The 21,591-nt window shown below is 42.1% G+C and overlaps 1 protein-coding gene and 1 long non-coding RNA gene across 5 annotated transcripts; one reads left to right on the top strand and one right to left on the bottom strand.

Annotated features, from left to right (window-relative positions):
- Window positions 1–43: 43 nt before the first annotated feature.
- Window positions 44–2,343, bottom strand: LOC145426024 (uncharacterized). 2 transcript variants are annotated; one of them, XR_013906790.1, is made up of 2 exons: window positions 2,099–2,343; window positions 44–1,239 (listed from the first exon to the last, which is right to left on the bottom strand). It is a non-coding gene; the product is annotated as an uncharacterized LOC145426024 (long non-coding RNA). The 2 variants fall into 2 exon arrangements; XR_013906791.1 differs by having other exon boundaries at window positions 44–1,285.
- A 79-nt stretch (window positions 2,344–2,422) lies between these two features.
- LOC113018367 (uncharacterized) lies at window positions 2,423–17,513 on the top strand. Of its 3 annotated transcripts, none has more exons than XM_080299576.1 (5): window positions 8,460–9,134; window positions 9,250–10,811; window positions 13,240–13,329; window positions 13,687–13,766; window positions 15,630–17,513. In XM_080299576.1, the coding sequence occupies exons 1-2, from the start codon at window positions 8,936–8,938 to the stop codon at window positions 10,077–10,079; spliced, it is 1,029 nt and encodes a 342-aa protein (XP_080155702.1). In that variant the 5' UTR covers window positions 8,460–8,935; the 3' UTR covers window positions 10,080–10,811; window positions 13,240–13,329; window positions 13,687–13,766; window positions 15,630–17,513. The 3 variants fall into 3 exon arrangements, 2 of the variants coding, with proteins under 2 accessions (XP_080155702.1, XP_080155701.1); XM_080299575.1 differs by having other exon boundaries at window positions 16,046–17,513; XR_013906769.1 differs by lacking the exons at window positions 8,460–9,134; window positions 9,250–10,811 and adding an exon at window positions 2,423–2,570 and having other exon boundaries at window positions 16,046–17,513.
- Window positions 17,514–21,591: the final 4,078 nt, after the last annotated feature.

Below are 21,591 nucleotides of genomic sequence, written 5' to 3' on the forward strand. Positions count from 1 at the left end.
TGAAGCATTGATGGTGTCTCTCAGTATTTAAGGTGGAGTTGGGTTAAGAAAAAAACACAAAGCTGAAGGTTTTTATTGTCTGATAAACTACAAAGTCATGAACATGTGACTCAGACTGGATTAACTTCTGGATCACATCTTCTGAACCAGCTCAGAGCTCCTGAAAAAAAAAAAAGAAGAAGAGGAGAGACCCGGATGGGATTCACCCACAACAACATGCCTGCAGGCTCCTCTGGGAGACAGCCGAAACAGACTGAGGCTACATCTACATCTTCCGGATAAATTTGAAAAGTGTTTTCGTCTGAAAACGCTCCACGTCCACACTATCGTTTTCAGTCGTTCTGAGTTTTTCGTTCACATTGAAACGACTAATTGCCCTGTGTCATTTCTGTCTGCTGTTTATTTATTTTTCAGCTCCTTAAAACATCAAAAAGGCAAAATGTTGAGGAAAAACAACAAGTTTTTTAAATGAATTGACAATGAGGTGGAGCTCTTGCTGCGAGTAACACAAAAGTACAAAAGTGAGTTAGAATTAAAGATTTTGAAGGGAAGCTATCTGGAGCATGTACAAATTGATATTATCTTTAACAGGGCTGTCAAAATTGAGAGCAAACAAAACAACTGCTGTTTAATTCCCTCTGCCAACTTAGTTTAATTGTTCACATGACTGCATCATATGACTAACTAGTTTCCAAAAGTCTCCGCTTTCGCTGTCCACTTCAAATCGCTCAGTTTTCCTTGACCAAAAACGTCTTCTCGATGTGGACACATCTCCAAAACGGAGAGAAAAAGTTGACTTTTATGACCTGATCCACATCAAAGAGTTTATGTTGATCAGAACAGTTTCAAGAAAACTTTCCCCCACCATTTGTCTGCTCTTTTTCCTGGATTACTTATTACTACTTACGAAATGTGCAGGCTAAGAAGAGATCGAAAAGAGGCTTTAGGGCCAGCATCCAGGTACACATTAGATGAGCCTCTAGATCGGAGATTCCCCAACTGGTCTGGAGTTTTTGCTGCCAGTTACCCTTCTGGATTTGGTTGGAAATGCGTACTCACAGCCACTGAAGCCTGGATTCTTCTTGTCTGATTTTCTGGATTCTGTCAATTACCTGTAAACTGCTGTGCCCTCGTAGCTTGCATTGCAAAACCAGTGGCTGGTCCTGCTGTTAGTTCCACTTCCACAAGCTGATGTGGAACCTCTTGAACACCCACTCCATCGCCAACAAATCCTTCTCCCTGAATGAGATTTCCACAGGAACAAAGTTGGATTTTCTGTTTCTCTCTGAAACATGGCAGAGGGATGGTGAGGTTATTAACCTAAACGAACTGCGCCCTACTGGCTGCTCCTACTTGGGCGCCCCCTGTTTCAGTCACCGTGGTGGAGGACTTGCTGTCGTCTTTAAGGACAGTTACACATGCAAGTATCCAAACAATCAAGGTTGGCTCTATGAACATGTTTTATTGTGTTTTCATTTATCACCCTCCTCTGCTTCTTAATTCAGATCAAACTGAGGTTATTGTACTCGGCCCTGAAAATCTTAGAAATATGGTATCTAATCAGATTCTTACTCTGGATGGCATTACCTTGGCCTCCAGTAACGCTGTGAGGAACCTTGGAGTCATTTTTGACCAGGACATGTCCTTCAACGCACATATTAAACAAATATGTAAGACTGCTTTCTTCCATTTGTGCAACATCTCTAAAATTAGAAATATCCTGTCTCAGAGTGACGCTGAGAAACTAGTTCATGCATTTATTACTTCCAGGCTGGACTACTGTAATTCATTATTATCAGGATGGCCTGATAATAATGGCCCCGCCCCTTATAGAATATGATGTAACACTATAGATCAGCTTAGCTCAGAATATATAAAGCATATAAACAGTTACAGCAATATGATGCAACAAACACAGCAGCTACTGATCCAAAATACTCAAAGCTTCATAGAACTGAAACCAACATTTATTTTAGCTCCATCCTGCTGCTGATACAGACTTTAGGTTTCTGAACATTAAACTTGTTGCTGCCTTTCATAGTGTTTCACATTGAAAAGCAAATCTTCTTTCAAATTTTAGGCCAATCTCTAAACTAACCTTCTTGTCCAGAATCATGGAAAAAGTTGTGTTCCTTCAGCTCCAGGCTTATCTGGAAATGATTGACATCTCAGAAACATGTTAGTCTGGTTTCAAAGCACTACTGTTTCACTGTTTGCCATAGACACTGGATAGAGGCCTCTTTCCTTCTTGCTTCCTGTGGTGCTTGTAGCTTGAGCATGCACTGCTGCTCAGCTTTTTGTAAATCACATGACTTACAAAAAACTGAGTAGCAGAGGAAGGGAGGTCACTCCAGGGTCCACTCACACATTGTTGTACCCTTCCTCTGCTGTTCAGCTTTTTGTAAATCACATGACTTACAAAAAAAATGTGTGAGTGGACCCTGGAGTGGCCTCCCTGTTTCCAGCCCTCCCTCATTCCTCTTCAGTCTGTTTTTAGGAGCAGCCATCATATGAAAAAGGTTTGTCTGTCTGCAGGCACCCAACTCTTCAAGTTCAGTGTTGAGACTCTTGTAAGTAAATCTCATTGATTTTGGCTCTTGTGATAGTTTAGATTCTGAGTCTAATAAATGCTTGTCTTCCTTTTTAGTTTTATTGTCCTTGCTGATGTTTTCCATATTGATGCCTATAAACACATCGCTGTTTGCGTCTCCATCATCCTCTGTCCACTCTCTAACCCTCTGTGTGTGTGTGTGTCTCGCTCCCTTGCTGTCTGTGTCTTAGTCGTGTAAATGGACTGATTTATGGGGGGGCATATTTGGCATGCAGACTGGGGGGAGCCAGCTTGCACTGACCCGTTCCCATGTTCCTCTCTTTGTGTTTCATCCTACGTGTCCTATACTGCGCTTTATTTTTAGTCACACGTTTCATCTTCATGTTCACTTCATGTTTTATCTCGTCTCCTCTTTCTGTCTTGTTCCCATGTCTGTTCACTCCTGATACTTTTGATTCCTGGTGCTGTTCCTCCTGGAATCAAGTTTCCTTTTTCTTTGTACCATCCTTAAGTGCACTTTTTTAAAGGTGCTTTGTTGAGTTGTTGAAGCTAGGTTAAGAAGGGAGGTGAGGATCAGTGAGCAACAGAATGGCTTCATGCTGAGAAAGAGCTCTACAGATGTGATGTTTGAAGTGCATGTAGCAGAGTATCTGAGTATGCTCCGAAGAGAAGAGGAATAAAAAGTCAACAAAAGCAAGACAGAATATACACTGTAAAAAAAGTCAGTAAAATATACATCAAAACACCGTCAAATTCCAACGGTAATGGAGCGTAAAACCAAAAACTTCCTTTTAATGTATTAAATAGATTGAATAACCGTTAATTGTGAGACTGGATAAAACTTTGTTTTTTACTGTAATAAAATGTTGAAATTATAAATATTTTCTGTGAAAACAAATAAATATGCATACATTTTACAATTACATATTGTAATGTTGAAAATGTCTGAAAAACTTAGATTTTATGGTATTATTTGAGTAAAACTACATCTTTTGGGGTTGTGCACATTGGAATTCACAGTATAAAGCTGTAGATTTTTAAGCAAACAAAAACATTCATTTTTACAGAAACAAGATGTTAAAAAATAGGGTCCACTGTAATAATACAACCAGTACATACCATTAACAAAAAAAAAAAAAAAAAGCAAATATCAGCAGTGAAAGACAATAAAACTGATAGTATTTTTTTATTTTAAAATTCAGATACTGATATACAGATTAAAAGTTAGGCCTGCAGTATATCATTGTTAACCTTCTGATAAAAAAATCAACAGCAAAAGAAGATGTTAAAAATAAAGTTCATGGTTGTGAATAAAATTGATTTCAATAATCTTTTTTAATTATTATTTTAAAACAACTTTATGTTGTTGTGTTTCACGCCATATTATCAGACCACCTTAAGTGGGTCGGCCTTAAATTTTGAATTTGTGTGATCGCTGTTGATTGGTAGCTAAACTGCTGGTAAACTGTGTACAGACGTTTTACGTTCGAATTGCAGAGAAAAAAAAATCTGGTAGCAACATTGTGCAGTATGAGCGAACCATTTCACCAAAAAAAGGGGAAGCAAGGCAAGACGTGGCTGCAGCGGTCTGCAGACGTGACTTCTGATCAAATTCGAACCTCCTCCTAAAGAAACAAAGACAGCCCATCCTGATGCTTTTCTCATCCTGGCTGGGGATTTCAATCATGCAGACTTAAAGTGCGTGTTTCCAAAAATACAACAACACATAGACTTTCCAACAAGGGGAAATAACACACTGGACTTTGTTTACACCACCCAGAGAGGAGCTTACAAAGCTTTTCCCCTCCCCCACCTCGGCGCCTCAGACCATATCACTGTCATGCTAATGCCTGCTTACAGACCGCTCGTTAAAGTGACCAAACCGGTTCGTAAGCGGATACAAGTGTGGCCAGAGGGGTCTTCAGAGGCTCTACAGGACTGCTTTAATACTACAGACTGGAACATGTTTAAGCAGGCTGCCACCTATAACAACACCACTGACCTCCAGGAGTACGCAGAGACTGTTACTGCCTACATCAACAAGTGTATTGAGGATGTAACAGTCACGAAAACCATAACTGTCCGGGCCAATCAAAAACCATGGATAACAGGAGAGGTCTACAGGCTGCTGAAAGCTCGGAATGTTGCCTTCAGAGATGGAGACGAGGCAAGCCTGAGGACAGCTAGGGCCAACCTTTCCCGTGGCATCAGAGAGGCTAAGAGACAGTACTCCAGGAAAATATCTCATCACTTCAAAGACAGCAGAGACTCACGGAGCCTGTGGCGGGGCATTCAGACCATCACAGATTACAAGCCCCCACCACAGACCTGTGATAGCACTATCCCCCTGCTGAACGAGCTGAACACTTTCTTTGCTCGCTTTGAAGTCCAAAACAGCACCACTGCACAGAAGACCCCACCCCCTCCTGGTGACCAGGTGATGACTCTGTCACCGGACAGCGTGAGGAGATCCCTCAGCAGGATCAATGCACGTAAAGCTCCGGGTCCTGACAACATTCCTGGTCGTGTACTGAGAGACTGTGCAGTGAGACTCACTGATGTCTTCACAGACATCTTCAACATATCACTCATCCAGGCTGTCGTCCCCACATGTTTTAAAGCCACCACAATCATTCCGGTTCCAAAAAAGTCATCTCCCTCCTGCTTTAATGACTACCGTCCTGTTGCACTTACTCCCATCCTGATGAAGTGCTTCGAACGACTAGTCATGCAACACATCAAGACTGTCCTGCCCCCCTCCCTGGACCCCTTCCAGTTTGCGTATCGGCCCAACCGCTCAACCGATGATGCCATCTCCACTGCACTCCACTCGGCACTCACACACCTGGACAAAAATGACTCATATGTTCGAATGCTGTTCATAGACTTCAGTTCAGCATTCAACACCATAATCCCCCAACAGCTCACTCAAAAACTGGTCCAGCTGGGGCTCAACACCTCACTGTGCAACTGGCTGTTGGATTTCCTCACCGGAAGACCTCAAGCAGTACGGGTCGGCAGTAATACATCCAGCACCATCATTTTAAACACGGGGGCCCCGCAGGGATGTGTGCTGAGCCCCCTCCTCTTCACTCTGCTGACCCATGACTGCACTCCATCACACAGCTCCAACCTCTTCATCAAGTTTGCGGACGACACAACGGTGGTGGGTCTCATTAGCAACAGGGATGAGACCGACTACAGAAGTGAGGTGAGACGCCTGGCCACGTGGTGTGCTGACAACAATCTCTCTCTGAATGTGGAGAAGACGAAGGAGATTGTTGTGGACTTCAGGAGAGTGCACACCCAACATGCTCCTCTGACCATTGACGGAGCGTCTGTGGAGAGAGTGAGCAGCACCAAGTTCTTGGGTGTGCACATCACAGAGGATCTCTCCTGGACGTACAACACCACAGCACTGGCCAAGAAATCACAGCAGCGTCTCTTCTTTCTCCGCAAACTAAGAAGAGCAGGAGCACCAGCCCCCATCATGCACACTTTCTACAGAGGCACCATCGAGAGCATCCTGTCGAGCTGCATCACTGTGTGGTTTGGAGCCTGCAATGCGTCCTGTCATAGAACCCTCCAACGCATAGTGAGAGCTGCAGAGAGGATCATTGGTGTCTCTCTCCCCTCCCTCCAGGACATTTACAGCACCCGTCTCACTAAAAAAGCCCTTTGCATGGCGGCTGATCCCACGCACCCAATGCAAAGCTTCTTCAAGCTGCTGCCGTCAGGGAGGAGACTGCGGAGTCTCCGGGCCAGGACCAGCAGACTGAAGGACAGCTTCATCCATCAGGCTGTCAGGAAGCTTAACTCCCTCCCGATTCTGCCCCCTCTCCCCTCTCTCCTCCACGGTCTCACTGAACTCTGTCACACACACACAAACACACACACTCTCTGACTCACTCACTGGCCTGCACCAGTTACCAGTCACTTTGTGGAGCATTGGACTGCCATTACCTCATAAGACTTTGTTGTTACACTTTCTCTTACCGTACACTACTAAATCTCCATTTGCACTATTTCCCTATTTGCACTACTCTGCCTGGTTTACACTCAATGTCACTTACCCATTATATTGTATATTGTATAGCTTTCTTGTTATATGTAAAATTGTATTTATTTAAATTTTTACTTTTTAATTATTTTACTTGCATTTTTAATCACTTTTATATTTAAATATATTTAAATGTTCATTTGCTATTTATCTAGGGAGTGAAGAGTAACGCAATTTCTATTCTCTGTATGTCCTGTACATGTGGCAGAATCGACAAATAAAGTTGACTTTGACTTTGACTTTGACGTTACATTGCGAGATGACGTCACCTGAAAATGACCAATAGCGCGGCGCGCTGCTGAGCTGTGTGCCAACCGCTCTTTTTTTCACGCAGGAGACTCAAGTTGGCTTCACTAACGGACACAGTTTTGAACTCATATATTAGCGCCATTTATTGCTGCTTGGACCACAGCATCTTCGGAATTTGTAGACATCCTGGCAGCTTACAATTAGTTCGAGGTGAGGTGAGTACATGCAACTTCAAGTTATCTCTGTTATAAAAATCCACCAGCCCAGCGTTTATAGATAATTTTAGCAGTTCGTTTTTTATGAGTGAGGTTGTGAATTTAGTTAGCATTTGTGAGTTGAGTTAGCATTACTGTCGCGAGGGAAGCATTGCTCTGGATTAGTTTCTGTATTTGGCGTGCTTAATTCGCTAGGGAGGAATTACCAAAGTACATGGAGTTATGTTAACCTGTAATGTCTGTGGTAAGGTAGTTCAGTCATCAAGGGGCTACGTGCTTCATTGTAAACTGCATCGGAATGAGCCACGTAGTTTCTTTCGGTGTATTGAAGCAGGCTGCAAGCAGACATACACCAGGTATGGCGCGTTTAAGGCTCATTTTTACCGAAGACACTGCCCCCACCCATGTCACTGGTGTGGTGGTGGTTTCTTCGTTTACATGTGCAATGGCGATGTGTGAACGTCAGTGTCAGAACTCTAAAGAGTTAATAGCTCATCTGAAGAGCCATATTGTGGAAGGACACGTGGTCACTTGTCCAGTAAGAGGATGCACAAATACCTTTAGAGTTAAATCATCTTTTACTGCTCACATGTCACGTAAACACAGAGTTTTCAGACAGCAGCATTGGTGATTTATATAGAGAGTCTGCATGTCAATCATCATCTGTTCCAACCACATCAGATGACTTTGTACCCTTGATTTCCAAGCCTGCTGCACAGTCTATTACAGATGAAGATAATATGGAAATGCCCCCTGAAAAAGCATGGTTCACTTACTTCACTCTGAACCGACGCATCAAACAGTTTAGTTACCATGCCTCTGATGCTTCTACAAAGCCATCTGAGGTCAGTCCTCAAGCAGCTAAACTCTCAGGACAGGCTATACAGAACTGGAACTTCCTCCGACTGCTGCCTCTCATAGTTGGTGACACAGTGACAGACCCCACAGATGATGTGTGGAACTTAACTCTGCAGCTGAAAGATATTGTAGACATGGTGTGTGCTCAGAAAATTTCAGTGGCTCAGGTAGCATATCTTGATATTCTTATTCAAGAATATTTAGAGTCAAGAAAAGCTCTGTTCCCAGAATGCAACCTGAGACCAAAACACCATTTTCTACGCCATTACCCAGCACTGATTCTGAAATTTGGCCCACTGATAAGATTATGGACAATGCGCTTTGAAAGTAAGCACAGTTATTTCAAGAGGTGTGCCAGAAATCTGAAAAATTTCAAAAACCTCTGCCATACACTCTCTGAAAGACATCAGATGTTTCAAGCCTAGCTTGCAGCAGGGTCATTGTGTCAATCTGTCTTGAAGGTCAAAGATGGTTCTCCATTTTACTCAGTGCTGTACAGTAAAGCCATTCAAGAAGCAGTTCAAATGTTTGACTTTACTGAAACCAATACAAAGGTCACAGTAGAAATGATGTACAAGGGAACACAGTACAAGAAAGGACACTTCCTTGTCACAGGGGGCTCTGACTCTGTTGAGTTTGGTGAAGTAGTTCTCATTTTGATTAAGAATGACAGTGTTTATTTTCTGGTGTCGGTGCACGTGACAGAATACCATTCTCAGTATCATCTGCACTCAGTGAGAAAGGAAAAAGAAAAGATGCAGTGTGTGAACATCATTGACTTAATTGATTTCTATCCATTAACATCTTACATGAAGTATGGGTACCAAATGGTTCCATTGAAACACAGTGTGCTGTCACAATAATGGTGCTGTTAGTTTGGTATTTACGTAACACTGTATAAAAGTGTAGTATCAAGCAAGATCAGCTTCATGTTTTAAGACCAAAGGTACCACTTGGTGTAAATTGACCTTTATTCACATTCTTTTATCAGACATCTCGGAAATGGGGGACAGCATAAGGAGTTCCATTACTAAGGTGCTGCCGGACCTGTCGGCCTTAATCCTTGAAATTGTACTGGAGGCACTACAATCATTAGGAGTGGAGACATCTGAGGACTTGCAGTTCATCAGTGAGACTGATCTGAACTCTGTCCTGAGACCAGTTCAGGCAAGAAAACTGCTGGCTGCCTGGAAACAAACCAGTAAGTATTATGATTTCATTGCACAATAGCCATGAAGGGCTTTGTTTTTTCTATTATGCTTTGGCCAAGGTCCAAAAAGTACAATTAATCTATTGTTTGTGATATTGTTTTACAGCACCAAATATGGAAATTTCAAGCCAGGCCAGCATATCGTCTCCATCTTCTTGCTCCTCATTTTCTGCCTCCCCCTCACCCAGTCCAATATATTCTCTAGACTGGGTAGATAACTTTAGAATTCCAAGTGAAGATTTTCCAGAAGACTTGATCCAGTGTCTTCAGAGAGCGAAAAGACCAAAGCCTCGATTGCGGAGGGAGATGATCCGCATCATTGTGAAGGAGATGATGAAAGCCTGTGCCTCTCCAAGTAGAAGAGCCTCGACTGAAATTGCAAAAAAACTGGTTGCGTTGTATCCCAAGTCACTGCAGGATGTCATAGAGGGGGATGTGGTAGGACAGGGGTACCACTCTTTGGTAAAACAGATTCAGGCACGAATTGAAAATGTGAAGAGGTCTACTTCACCAGTGTTACAGAAGCGCAAACAGGGAGGATCAGATGACACCGATGAAGTGACACCTGAAAAGCGAGCATCTGTTCAAGACACATATGGCTGCATAAAGTGGGACATGAAGTTTTTGCCAGTCAGTGAGACACTGGAAACCCAGCAGGAGAAGAAGGAACGTATGAAGATTCTCAGTGGACAGACAAGCTTCAGTCATGAAGAAGTAAAAACTCTAATGAAATGCACCTACTACTCTCAGCGCAAAGCAATAAACAGCGGAGCAGACATGCAAACCCTCAAAGAAGAGTGGCCTTTTTTGTTTCAGGCGATTGGAATGACAGTCCATTTTGAAGAACTTACTGGGGTACCGCTGAAAGAGACTTTCCTCACCAGTCTGGAAAAGAAGGGAAAACTGCTTTTGGACTTTCTGAAAACCAAAAACTAAAATGGTTAGGGTCAGGAGGTCAAAGGTCAGAGCTCCTGTGGGTCTGAGGGCAGCTTCACGCTGGAGAAGGATGAAGGAGTCTGACCTGAGCCAGTGTTTGACATGAACACATCAGCACTGCTGTCAGTGAGCCTAACGACAGCCGTTAGCATCATTTCAGTGTTTCAGTCATAAAAACACTTCCTGTCTCTGTGGTGGTTACAGTGACATCATGCAGTTTGTGCTTTGACCTCCAGAGGGCGACAAATCAGCACAGACAGAGAGCTCCATTCAAACTTTGCTGCCATCAGGAATAATTCTTCAAATATAATCATCAGTGTTTGAGCAGCTATGATATCAGGGACAATCTAGACATGTGTGACAATACTGAACATGTCACATGACACACCTCAAACATCATGTGATCCACTCTCAGTCTGCACTTTCATTCATGACTTCAACAGGTTGAAATGAGCTTTGAACAAACATCAGTTCAGTGCTGAAACATTTAAATGCTGCAGGAAGAAGAACAACAAAGTGGGGACAGATGTTTGTGCTTCAAACAGGAAAACCAGCAGAAATAAATCACCTTTAGATAACCTGCCAGAGCTTTGGGAGTTTCCAAGATGCACTAGAATGCAGCACAGAGTGTGTTTGTTTCGGTGTCCTCAGATGCCTCTGTGGGTGTTTCCTTCCTGTTCAAACTTTAATTTCACTTTCCTGAAGTAAATGTTTGTGACTGACGCTGTGAAGGTAATGGAAGCAGTCTGTAATGTTTCCCTGGCTAACATCAGTATAACTTCTGCTTTTTCGTGATTGTGTGTTTGCTGGTTTAAATTATTATTTCCACTGTAGACTATCTATAGCTTGTATATAAAAGATGGCGGCAGAGACCGGGTTCATACATTTGTTTGTGTTGAAGTCTGAAGTTTTGTCTTCAGTTCCTGGAAGTTTCTGCTGCTGTTTACAGAAACATTTAATGTCCAGGATGTTTGTAGTTTGAAGGAAAAAAGACTTCATGATGAGTCAGTCATGATATTTTCAGTGATGATCTGTAGAAAAGTAACAATGAAGACTTTTTCAGTTCTCAGTGCAGGGTGGAGTTTGTGGTTCTGCATGTGGGGCAGTTTGTAGATGGAGGCAGCAGCTCTGTTCATTTTGGGACTGATGTAAAAATGCTTGCTGATGTTTCCTGTTGTCTAAAAGTTGATGCTGCTCACAGATAAATGAGTGTTTTCAGCCTTTGGTCAGTTTTTGCTGCCAGAACTTCCCTGATGTGATGGATGTGCAACTGGAAACATCTGGAGTTAGTGTTGAAATGTTGACAACACGATCAGCAGCATGAACAGCAGATTTCCTCTCAGTGTTTGAGGATTCAGAGCCTTTTGTAGACTTCTGATCACTTCCTGTTAGAAATGTTCGACTCTAAAACTCTGAAATGATGCTGCTGACTTCAGAGAGGGTTCAGCCTTCACAGTGAAATAAAAGTAAACGTTCCTGTGCAGTGAGCTCCCTCAGACATTTGATGCACTCAGACAAACAGCAGCTTCACTGCATTTAGTTCATGTTTGTCTGTTTGGACACAATCACTGCTGTGTTTTAGTGTCTCTGCTGGAACTGCACAAAACTCCTTCATTCACCATCCCAACACTGAGAGGATGGGAGACACACAGAGTCACATATTTCACGTTCTACCTCAACATCTACACAGCCATCGCCCTGTACACGCCCATCGGACTGTTGTGATTTCACAACCAAAAGTGTGTAACCAAAAGGGGTTCAGTTTAAATGGTGGGTCTGTGCCTCCTCCCACTGACCTCAGAGGGGAGAAAAAAATGGCACTTTTGTTTTTAAATGCAATTGCATCAAAAATACTTGTTTGCTATTACAACGCTAACTTTAGCGGACATTAAAAAAGACGCATTTTTGCATTTAAATGTCCTAAAACAGTGAGCGGTGACTGGGCGCACTGCCAGCATTCTAGCCACTAGACAGACGTGTTTCTATCAAACAATGACATCAGAATAAAGTCATCTTTACAAAAAGCAGACGGGGTAATGAACTACACCTGTATTTCTATTTTGTTAAATGCACGAGGAGAAGACCTGATAAATACGAGCAGTAAGGCTTGTTTGTGTGTAACGCATCACATTACATTACAAAATTCGTCACCTTTAATAGGAAAACACATTTTTGGTGGTGTTTTATTCGAGAGAGGTGAACACTAAACCGATATACTGTGAATTGTCCAATATATTGCACCTCATCCTAGTCTGTGTGACATCAGCACACATAGCAACAGCTTAGCAACCACACTTCCTGTTTTTAACATCGCTGCGACCACAGGAAGTTGACAAGCTTGATGAAATTAGAAACTACTTCCTGTTCTAACACAGGCAGATGTGCAGAGACAGTTCTCAGCTCTGTGGGTCTGCAGGTTTCCATCTGAATGGTCTCCGATGCACACATCAACATCAGCTGTGTGCAGCTCAGTTCCAGCACAAATCTGCCGCTCCATAGTTCACGGTAACGGACTCACAGCTGGCCCAACGAGGCCGAGCGTGTCCGCCATGACCTGTTAGTGCGTGATCAGAGTCCAGGAATCAGACGAAACACACTGAATGCGGCCTGAGCTATTCCACAGTAACTGTTACTTAGTGTAGCCAGATGGGTTACTCTTCACTGCTCTCCTCCCTCTCTGCTGTTCAGCTTGTGTTGAGTGAGCTGTGCTTTCATTCAGCTCCCGATCATAATGTCCTGCATTCAGTGATTTGCAATTAATATTAATGGAATACGCTGCTTGCAAACATAATCAGCCCTTTGCACATTTGCAAACTTAATCCAACTGGATAAACACCACAATGTTACCTTCAAAGCAACCTTATAGTTGGACGACCTATAAGAATAATTCAGAGTGAATAATCACCAGTTTTAGTGTGGAGCCTTTAGCTATCAAATACGAGCTTGAACAATAAAGACAGCCCACAGGGGCGAGAGGGGGATTTGCTTTAAATATCTTAGTGACCAATCAAAAAGAAATAAACCAAAACGTGTCAGAGTAAAAAAACATTTTTCTCGAATCTCCAGAAAAAAATGAGGTAGTATTTTTTTCTGGAAAGGGAAAAAAATCTCTCTACAAATCTCCTTTAGTTCATGAACAGATGTTCTGCTTCACTTTCAGGGTACAAACAGAGGATTGTTTGGTCTCAGTCAGACTGCAAGGACTGCACACGAACACTGGTGACCGATCACCTGAATTCATCTCATCACTGTGAGTCCGAGCTTGTTTATTTGACTGAAACACAGACAAAGATGTTCCTTTCTCTGACGTGTTCAGAATCTGTTTTCCATCGTTTCGTTCGGAGCGCTCGCTGTGGAAACGTGAGTCACAGCTGCTCACACACACGGTGCTCCATGTTCAAACTGTTTTTTAATAAATAATAAAGCTGCAGAGCCTTTTGAAGGAAACTTTTTAGGTAAAGTCTCTCTTATTGGAAAAGTCCCACAGGGTGGAGCACTGGGGCTGTAACAGTGGACGACATGATGGTGTTTGTATCACGTTTACTGTCTTACGAACAGAGATGCTCCCACAGACAGGAACACGTTCTTCTCTCTCTTTGTTCTTTAGTTTGCGGACACCATGGGCGCTCGGCAGTCCGTCATTCATATTACGAACAAGACTGAGGGCTACACCCTTCAAAACCCCAGGTGACCACACTTCTTACTGTGACTGAGATGCTGCCTGCACATCACCTGACACCTCACTGATATCACTAATAAAAGTAACAGAAGGAATCAGGTACTCTTAGTACCATTGATGTTAAGTTAGACTCTTTTTCTCCAATTGATCTTTCTGAGTTAACTTCAATAATTACTTCCTCCAAACCATCAACGTGTCTTTTAGACCCCATTCCTACAAAACTGCTCAAAGAAGTCCTGCCATTAATTAATTCTTTGATCTTAAATATGATCAACCTATCTCTAATAATCAGCTATGTACCACAGGCCTTCAAGCTGGCTGTAGTTAAACCTTTACTCAAAAAGCATCTCTAGACCCAGCAGTCTTAGCTAATTATAGGCCAATCTCCAACCTTCCTTTATATCAAACATCCTTGAAAGAGTAGTTGTCAAACAGCTAACAGATCATCTGCAGAGGTTTATTTGAAGAGTTTCAGTCAGGTTTCAGAGCTCATCACAGCACAGAAACAGCTTTAGTGAAGGTTACAAATGATCTTCTTATGGCCTCTGACAGTGGACTCATCTCTGTGCTTGTCCTGCTAGACCTCAGTGCAGCGTTCGATACTGTCGACCATAATATCCTATTAGAGCGATTAGAACATGCTGTAGGTATTACAGGTACTGCGCTGCAGTGGTTTGTATCATATCTATCTAATAGACTCCAGTTTGTGCATGTAAATGGAGAGTCCTCTTCACACACTGAGGTCAGTTATGGAGTTCCACAGGGTTCAGTGCTAGGACCAATTCTGTTTACATTATACATGCTTCCCTTAGGCAGCATCATTAGAAGACATAGCATACATTTACACTGCTATGCAGATGACACCCAGCTCTATCTGTCCATGAAGCCAGATAACACACACCAATTAGTTAAACTGCAGGAATGTCTTAAAGACATAAAGACCTGGATGGCCGCTAACTTTCTGCTTCTTAATTCAGATCAAACTGAGGTTATTGTACTCGGCCCTGAAAAGCTTAGAGATATGGTATCTAACCAGATTCTTATTCTGGATGGCATTACCTTGGCCTCCAGTAACGCTGTGAGGAACCTTGGAGTCATTTTTGACCAGGACATGTCCTTCAAAGCACATATTAAACAAATATGTAAGACTGCTTTCTTCCATTTGTGCAACATCTCTAAAATTAGAAATATCCTGTCTCAGAGTGACGCTGAAAAACTAGTTCATGCATTTATTACTTCCAGGCTGGACGACTGCAATTCATTATTATCAGGATGTCCTAAAAACTCGCTGAAAAGCCTTCAGCTGATCCAAAATGCTGCAGCAAGAGTCCTGACAGGGACTAGAAAGAGAGAGCAGATTTCTCCTGTTTTGGCTTCCCTTCATTGGCTTCCTGTTAAATCCAGAATTGAATTCAAAATCCTGCTCCTCACATACAAGGTCTTAAATAATCAGGCCCCATCTTATCTTAATGACCTTGTAGTACCATATCACCCTATTAGAGCACTTCGCTCTCGCTCTGCAGGCCTACTTGTTGTTCCTAGAGTATTTAAAAGTAGAATGGGAGGCAGAGCCTTCAGTTTTCAGGCCCCTCTTCTGTGGAACCAGCTTCCAGTTTGGATTCAGGAGACAGACACTATCTCTACTTTCAAGATTAGGCTTCAAACTTTCCTTTTTGCTAAAGCATATAGTTAGGGCTGGACCAGGTGACCCTGAATCCTCCCTTAGTTATGCTGCAATAGATGTAGGCTGCCGGGGATTCCCATGATGCATTGAATTTTTCCTTTCCAGTCACCTTTCTCACTCACTATGTGTTAACAGACCTCTCTGCATTGAATCATATCTGTTATTAACCTCTGTCTCTCTTCCACAGCATGTCTTTATCCTGTCTTCCTTCTCTCACCCCAACCAATCACAGCAGATGGCCCCGCCCCTCCCTGAGCCTGGTTCTGCCGGAGGTTTCTTCCTGTTAAAAGGGAGTTTTTCCTTCCCACTGTCGCCAAAGTGCTGCTCATAGGGGGTCATATGATTGTTGGGTTTTTCTCTGTATCTATAAAGCGCCTTGAGGCGACTTTTGTTGTGATTTGGCGCTATATAAATAAAACTGAATTGAATTGAATAGACGAGCAGTAAATTTCTTCTGAACACTGACACGATGTTGTCATCTCAGCAGCAATAGCCCTGTCCATGTTTCTTTCTCTAAACAAACTCATCCACCTGACTCATTATGAGAGTTAGGGTCCTGTTGGAATAAGAATATTAATTCATATTTTTCTTTTTCCTCACTAGTCTGCATCTTGTTAGCGGACTCTGCCAAATCCCTTTGCCAACAAAACTTGGGCCTTCTGAATGTGGCAGCGCTCTGTTCTCTAAGACTGGCGGCACAGCGCGAGGATCTGTTGGAGTCTTCACCTACGATCTCTACGATACAGCTGCAGACAGAGCTGATAAGAAAATAGCCGTCCTGTTCTCGGTTCCTTTTGACTACGGCCTGCACTCTAACTGGTGCGCCGTCGGAGTCTTTGACGGGGAAACAAACAGTGATAGTGCTCTTTATGATAAGATGTATCGCACTCCTGAGAGAGGGTTTGTCAGAGGAAAAGCTGATGGCTATGATCTGACTCACACAGATTTTAATGTCACCATTAAATCCAGCATGACAAACTTCAGCATTGCAACGCTGAAAGTTGAAGTACACAATAAAGTAATTGAATAAAAAATAAAGTAATTATGCAAATATGAGCTCTGATTGTTTTTGGGGCAGATCTTGAGGAAAGGCCTGATCACCCTTCATTAGTATTATTTTTACTTATCAGGATAAACAGATATAAACTTGAGTTAACCCAGGGTTTCCCCATCTTCCACAGAAAACGGTCCTTACAACACAACAGACATTAGGAATAGTGATGAAAAAGGAGTATAAAAGAAATACCAGTAAAATACAATCCTGTCGTAAAAGCGATCAACGCTCAGTATGGCTGTTTATTTCACAGGTGTGGTTGGTTGAACAGGTATCGAGGTGTGTTTCATGTTTGTGGCAGTGGAACAGACTCATCAGCAGATCAGAATCATTTTCTGATCACACGAACACATTTCACCCAGCAGATAATCAATATGTCACTGAAAGCACGCTTTAAAAGACATAACCTGCTCCTGACAGTTTGAGTTTATGTTCTCTCAGCTGCAGCTGTTTGAGATTGTGAACCAGCTGTGTAGGACAGAAAACTCAGGGTTAACCCTGAAGTAACCCGAATGAGCAAAATTCTCTGGAGTTAAAAGCTTTAGTTGTTTAAAAATAAAGTTTTAACATCGAATCATTAAAGATCAGCTGAGCAGGTAACACATGCTTGCATGGATGGGATGTACTGAGTTGGATTATTGATGAAATCAGACTGAAACGCTCCACCAAGTGTTTTTTAGAAAATCATCATAACCTTTGAGGAAGGAAGCTTTCAAGGATTTAATAATCTTTTGCTGGTTCTGTGGGTTCAGGTTACGTTTCGCCTGTCTCGTGGGGTGTGGTTTCTTCCAGCTGTGTTCCCCTCCTGTTTCCATTCCCTGATTACTCCCTGTGTATTTAAGCCCTGTGTTTTCCTGTGCTCCCTGTTGCATCGTACTCTGAGTGTGTTCGAGTTTAGTCCTGCATTTTGGGTCCTTTCTCCCTGACGAAATACTAATTTGATGTTTCCTGTGCATTAATTTCAACATGTGATTCTTTGTTTTCTGAGCCCTAAACCAATAAATAAATTAGACTTTACTTTAACTTGCCCCTGTGCTTTATTCACTGACATCTCATCTACTTCATTGATCTGGTTTCAGTTTGGGAAAAATGTGTGAGGTTATACACATTGTTGTACATGATTGCTACCACTTTGCCCTCCTGGTCAGCTGACAGTAACATTTATTTATTAGCAAATATCTTGATAAAATGGAAACCAGAGCTCATGTGTAAAAAGGGCCACGACGTCTCACATAAACTTCAGTTTTTGCAGGTTTGACCAAATCTCAGCAAGCAGGTCCAGTTGGTAACTTAAAGAAACTGAGGAAGACTGAAGGAGGATTTCCTGAGAAAAACTGCAAAACCATAGATATTCTCTTCATTCTGGGGCGTCTGTATCCAGTAAGGGTCCTAAGGTTAGACCCTTGCTAAGCGAGCCCACCGCAGACATGAGCGAGACAGATAATGTTCCTCATAAATTAAAGGACACTTATCCTCAAAGCCATTAAGGGTTAACTGAAATATTCCATCGTATTCAAAAATTAATTAAAATCCTTCTTTAGTTGATGTTGTTATGGAAAATTTAACAATAACCTGCAACACAGTCAGTGAGCTTGATTTGTGGGTTTAATAAACACACTGCAATGTGGAGAGAGCATCCCAGTGAAACACCAGGACCATCTCTGTGGCCACCACCCTCACATCTTCTATACAGACACACAGACAAAGAACATCCACAGACTCTCACATGTTGGTATAGCCCCCCCTCTCACAGGGGGCTATACCTCCTCCCTCACAGAGAGAATTATGACCTTGTTTTCTGCTTGGCCGTCACCTAAAGATTTACATCCCTGATAAGCAGGAGTCCCACTATCTGTTTAACGTCTCCCATTACAACGGCCTCACTGTGGTAACTTTCCACGTGCATGTAAACTAGTGACAGGAGTGCTCTCACTATGGTAAAGTGAGAAAGTGATATTACTATAACTAATGTGATGTGATTAAATATGTGATTAATACATGAGAAAAGAAATCCGCCACCACATTCCACCCTTTGTGATACCACAATTAAGAATCACATAAAAACATGGAGATTTCTTTTCTAACTACTGAACATCAGCACAATTACATACTCAAAGAAATTCCATAATGTGCATCCTCCCTATAATCAGAAGGAAAAAAACAAATTCACACTTTATGGTCATCTTCGCTCCATCTGAGTCTCCACCCTTTGTTTGAAGGATGGCAGATACCATAAAAGAAAACACAATATGAGATCATATACAAAATGAAACAGCCTCTGTTGTTCATCTGCAAAGAAAACTTTACCCTTAGTTACATCAAGCTGCTCTTTCATAAGAACCTGTTGTTTAGATAAGGAAGTCTTTCAGTGTGTGATATATTTTCCACTTTATCATTAAATCAACCCATGTTTCCCAATTTATTAACAGTTTCTGTAAAAGACCCCCATCCCCAGTGTTATTAGGGATTGAGGCACACATGCCCGACCAAACATCACACACTCCTTTGTGCCATTTGCTTTGCCCTGTCCAGATGTTTGCCATCAAGGACAGTGACTATAACCTAAGTGAATACCACAAACCTAAACTAACTTCAAAGTTAGTGCTTCCCAAAGTCTGGGGTAAAACCCAGAAGTAGCCATGAATTTCCACACAGCCAACATATATCAAACACTTCTGAGCTACATTTACAACAGAGAGATCGATCTTTCCTCTCTATCAGTCAGTGCATTGTGCTGTACTCGTTACTACTGTAGACCCATTTACACAGTGTAAACCCTCTCAAAGGCATTTACAATCATCTTTACTGTCCCCACAGCAGTGATTGGGGAAACCAAAACCACCACATTTAACTCTAGAAGAACAACCTCATTCTTTAGGTGCTTCCAGCATGTTTGAGACCTATCAAAATCAATCGTTGAAATGTGATGAACCCAAAATCCTACTTTACAGTGTCAAACAACATGTCAGAGCTGAGTACACATGTCAAAAGAACTCACAACTATTGTTACTATGTTTACTCAGACAATGAGGGCCTAATGCACGTACGCATCAGGAACTGACATGCTAGATAATCAGTCTACCTACCCTACAAAATGCACACAAGTTGCTGTAAAACGTGCATGCTCTAATTACTCCAATCACTTCTACTCAGGCTCAGAGTTTGTGATGTTCGGAGAGTTATGTGAATGCATATCATTTATAAAATGATTATTAACGTCACACCAACGACCTCCTTAACCTAAAAACATACTAAGCTTTCCAGGGAAACTGATTGGTTGTTTAAGCAGGTGTTATCTGCATTCATTCGCTGATCCCTGACACAGAGTCTGCTCTGCAGTCGCTGAGTTGGAGCTTGGCACGAGTGTTTCCTAGTTCTCGCTGGGTCTCTGAAGACTTCTGATCAGCACCCAGTCTCAATCTCAGTCTGGAGATTCCACCCTTGGGATGATTTCTTCCAGCAATACTCTGGCTGCTGCCAGTGGCGTGTCTAGAAATGTTTGTTGGGGCGGCCAGGTAGGGGCACAGATTTGGAGAAGGGTGGCAGATGTAATTGGCAGATAATGTTAAAAACAAATCTACCAACCGTTCACCATAATTCAATAATCCTGTAAACCTAATAACCGAATGCACTTTTAACTCTTATTAGAATGAGATTTTAACCACTACGGTGCAAAGTTTTTAGATACTGCGTTGATAAAGTACAAGAGATACAATCAGTGCTTTGTCAGTGTTTACTCAGCATTCAAGGACAGCAATATTTGCATAGTATTTTTACTGACATGTAGTGCACATATGTTTTGGGCAAAAACATTTTTGAATATTAAAATACGAACATTTTAAACATACAATTGACAAATTAGCCAATGCAAAACTTTATCTGCCTGTTAAAAAAAGAAGATGATCTTCTCACAATCTGGTGTTTGATTTTGAAACAGGAAAAAAGTGGAGAAACAAATGAAAAGACTAACATTTGAATAAAACCTGAAAGCAAGTAAATACTTTCTATGCTGCCTTATGGTAAACTTTGGTAATATTGATAAAGAACAACACTGGCTGATGATGAAATACAGTCAGCTGGCATGGTGACACTGCCAGTATAACCTGCAGGGCTGGACTGGGACAGAAAAATTGGGCATTTTGACTAGAGACCAGCCCCCCAGGTATTAAAGCCATAAAGACTTTGACTGAAAACAAACCCTGTTGTGACAGTGATGTACAGTCTTGTTGGTATATGTATGATTTCTATACATTTTACGTCAGATAAAAACTTTGGTTGTAAGATTTAGATAATTATTTAATAAAAGCGAAACATTTTAAATGAGAATAAGAAAGTATTTCTTTGTGCCCCCCTCTCCCTGTTAATGCCCTACCTGGCCCCCTGGCAAAACTTTGCTAGACCCGCCCCTGCACAGTTACCAGCTGTCAGCTGCTTAGAAAAGGATCCTGGTGTTATTAGTCTCTCAGAAACAGTTCATAACTTCAACTCATCCATGTCACCTAAAAGGTAAACCTGTTTCTCCATCACCTGTTCAGCTCTGATGATTCAGTAAGGACATCTCCTGGTTTCATCTTCATGTTTCCCTCTCACCACATATCCAAACTGACATCATGACCAGCAGCTTTACAGCTGTGGCTCCAGCAAACATCAGCTGATACTAGAAATTAATATTAAATCAATTCTAACAACAGCTGATCAAGCTTAAACGTGCTGCTGTTGTTTAGCGCGACATCTGCTGGTTTCCTGTTTCTGGCGCAAAGTGGACGATAAACAAACAAGAGAGCCGATCAGCTGATCATTGATCAGTTTCATGATTGAAGTAGCAACAGGAGAGGGAGGGGAGAGAATGAGAGAAGAAGAGGCAGCTGTGCAGCGTAAACACAGAATAACTCCAGCTTTGTGTCTTTTTTCATTGTAGCTGAAGTTCGGGACAAACTGCGTCTCTTCTCAGCTCAATATGAAACGAATCACCCCATGTGTTTAATCAAAACTATCGTAACCTTTTCTTAAGTAATGTCACTCACGTGCTTTCACACTATGAGCTCAACAGTGATATGATAATGAGCCCAACAGTAAGATGTTCTGTAGTCACTGC

Source organism: Astatotilapia calliptera, chromosome 3 (assembly GCF_964374335.1).
Source record: "Astatotilapia calliptera chromosome 3, fAstCal68.1, whole genome shotgun sequence".
Taxonomy (NCBI): Eukaryota; Metazoa; Chordata; class Actinopteri; order Cichliformes; family Cichlidae; genus Astatotilapia; species Astatotilapia calliptera.

What these genes read in the sequence shown, in the direction of transcription:
- LOC113018367 (XM_080299576.1), top strand. Translation starts at nt 8,936, where the DNA reads ATGGGGGACAGCATAAGGAGTTCCATTACTAAGGTGCTGCCGGACCTG. An exon ending in GGCTGCCTGGAAACAAACCA is followed by an intron (nt 9,135 to 9,249) that starts GTAAGTATTATG and finishes ATTGTTTTACAG; the next exon opens with CACCAAATATGGAAATTTCA.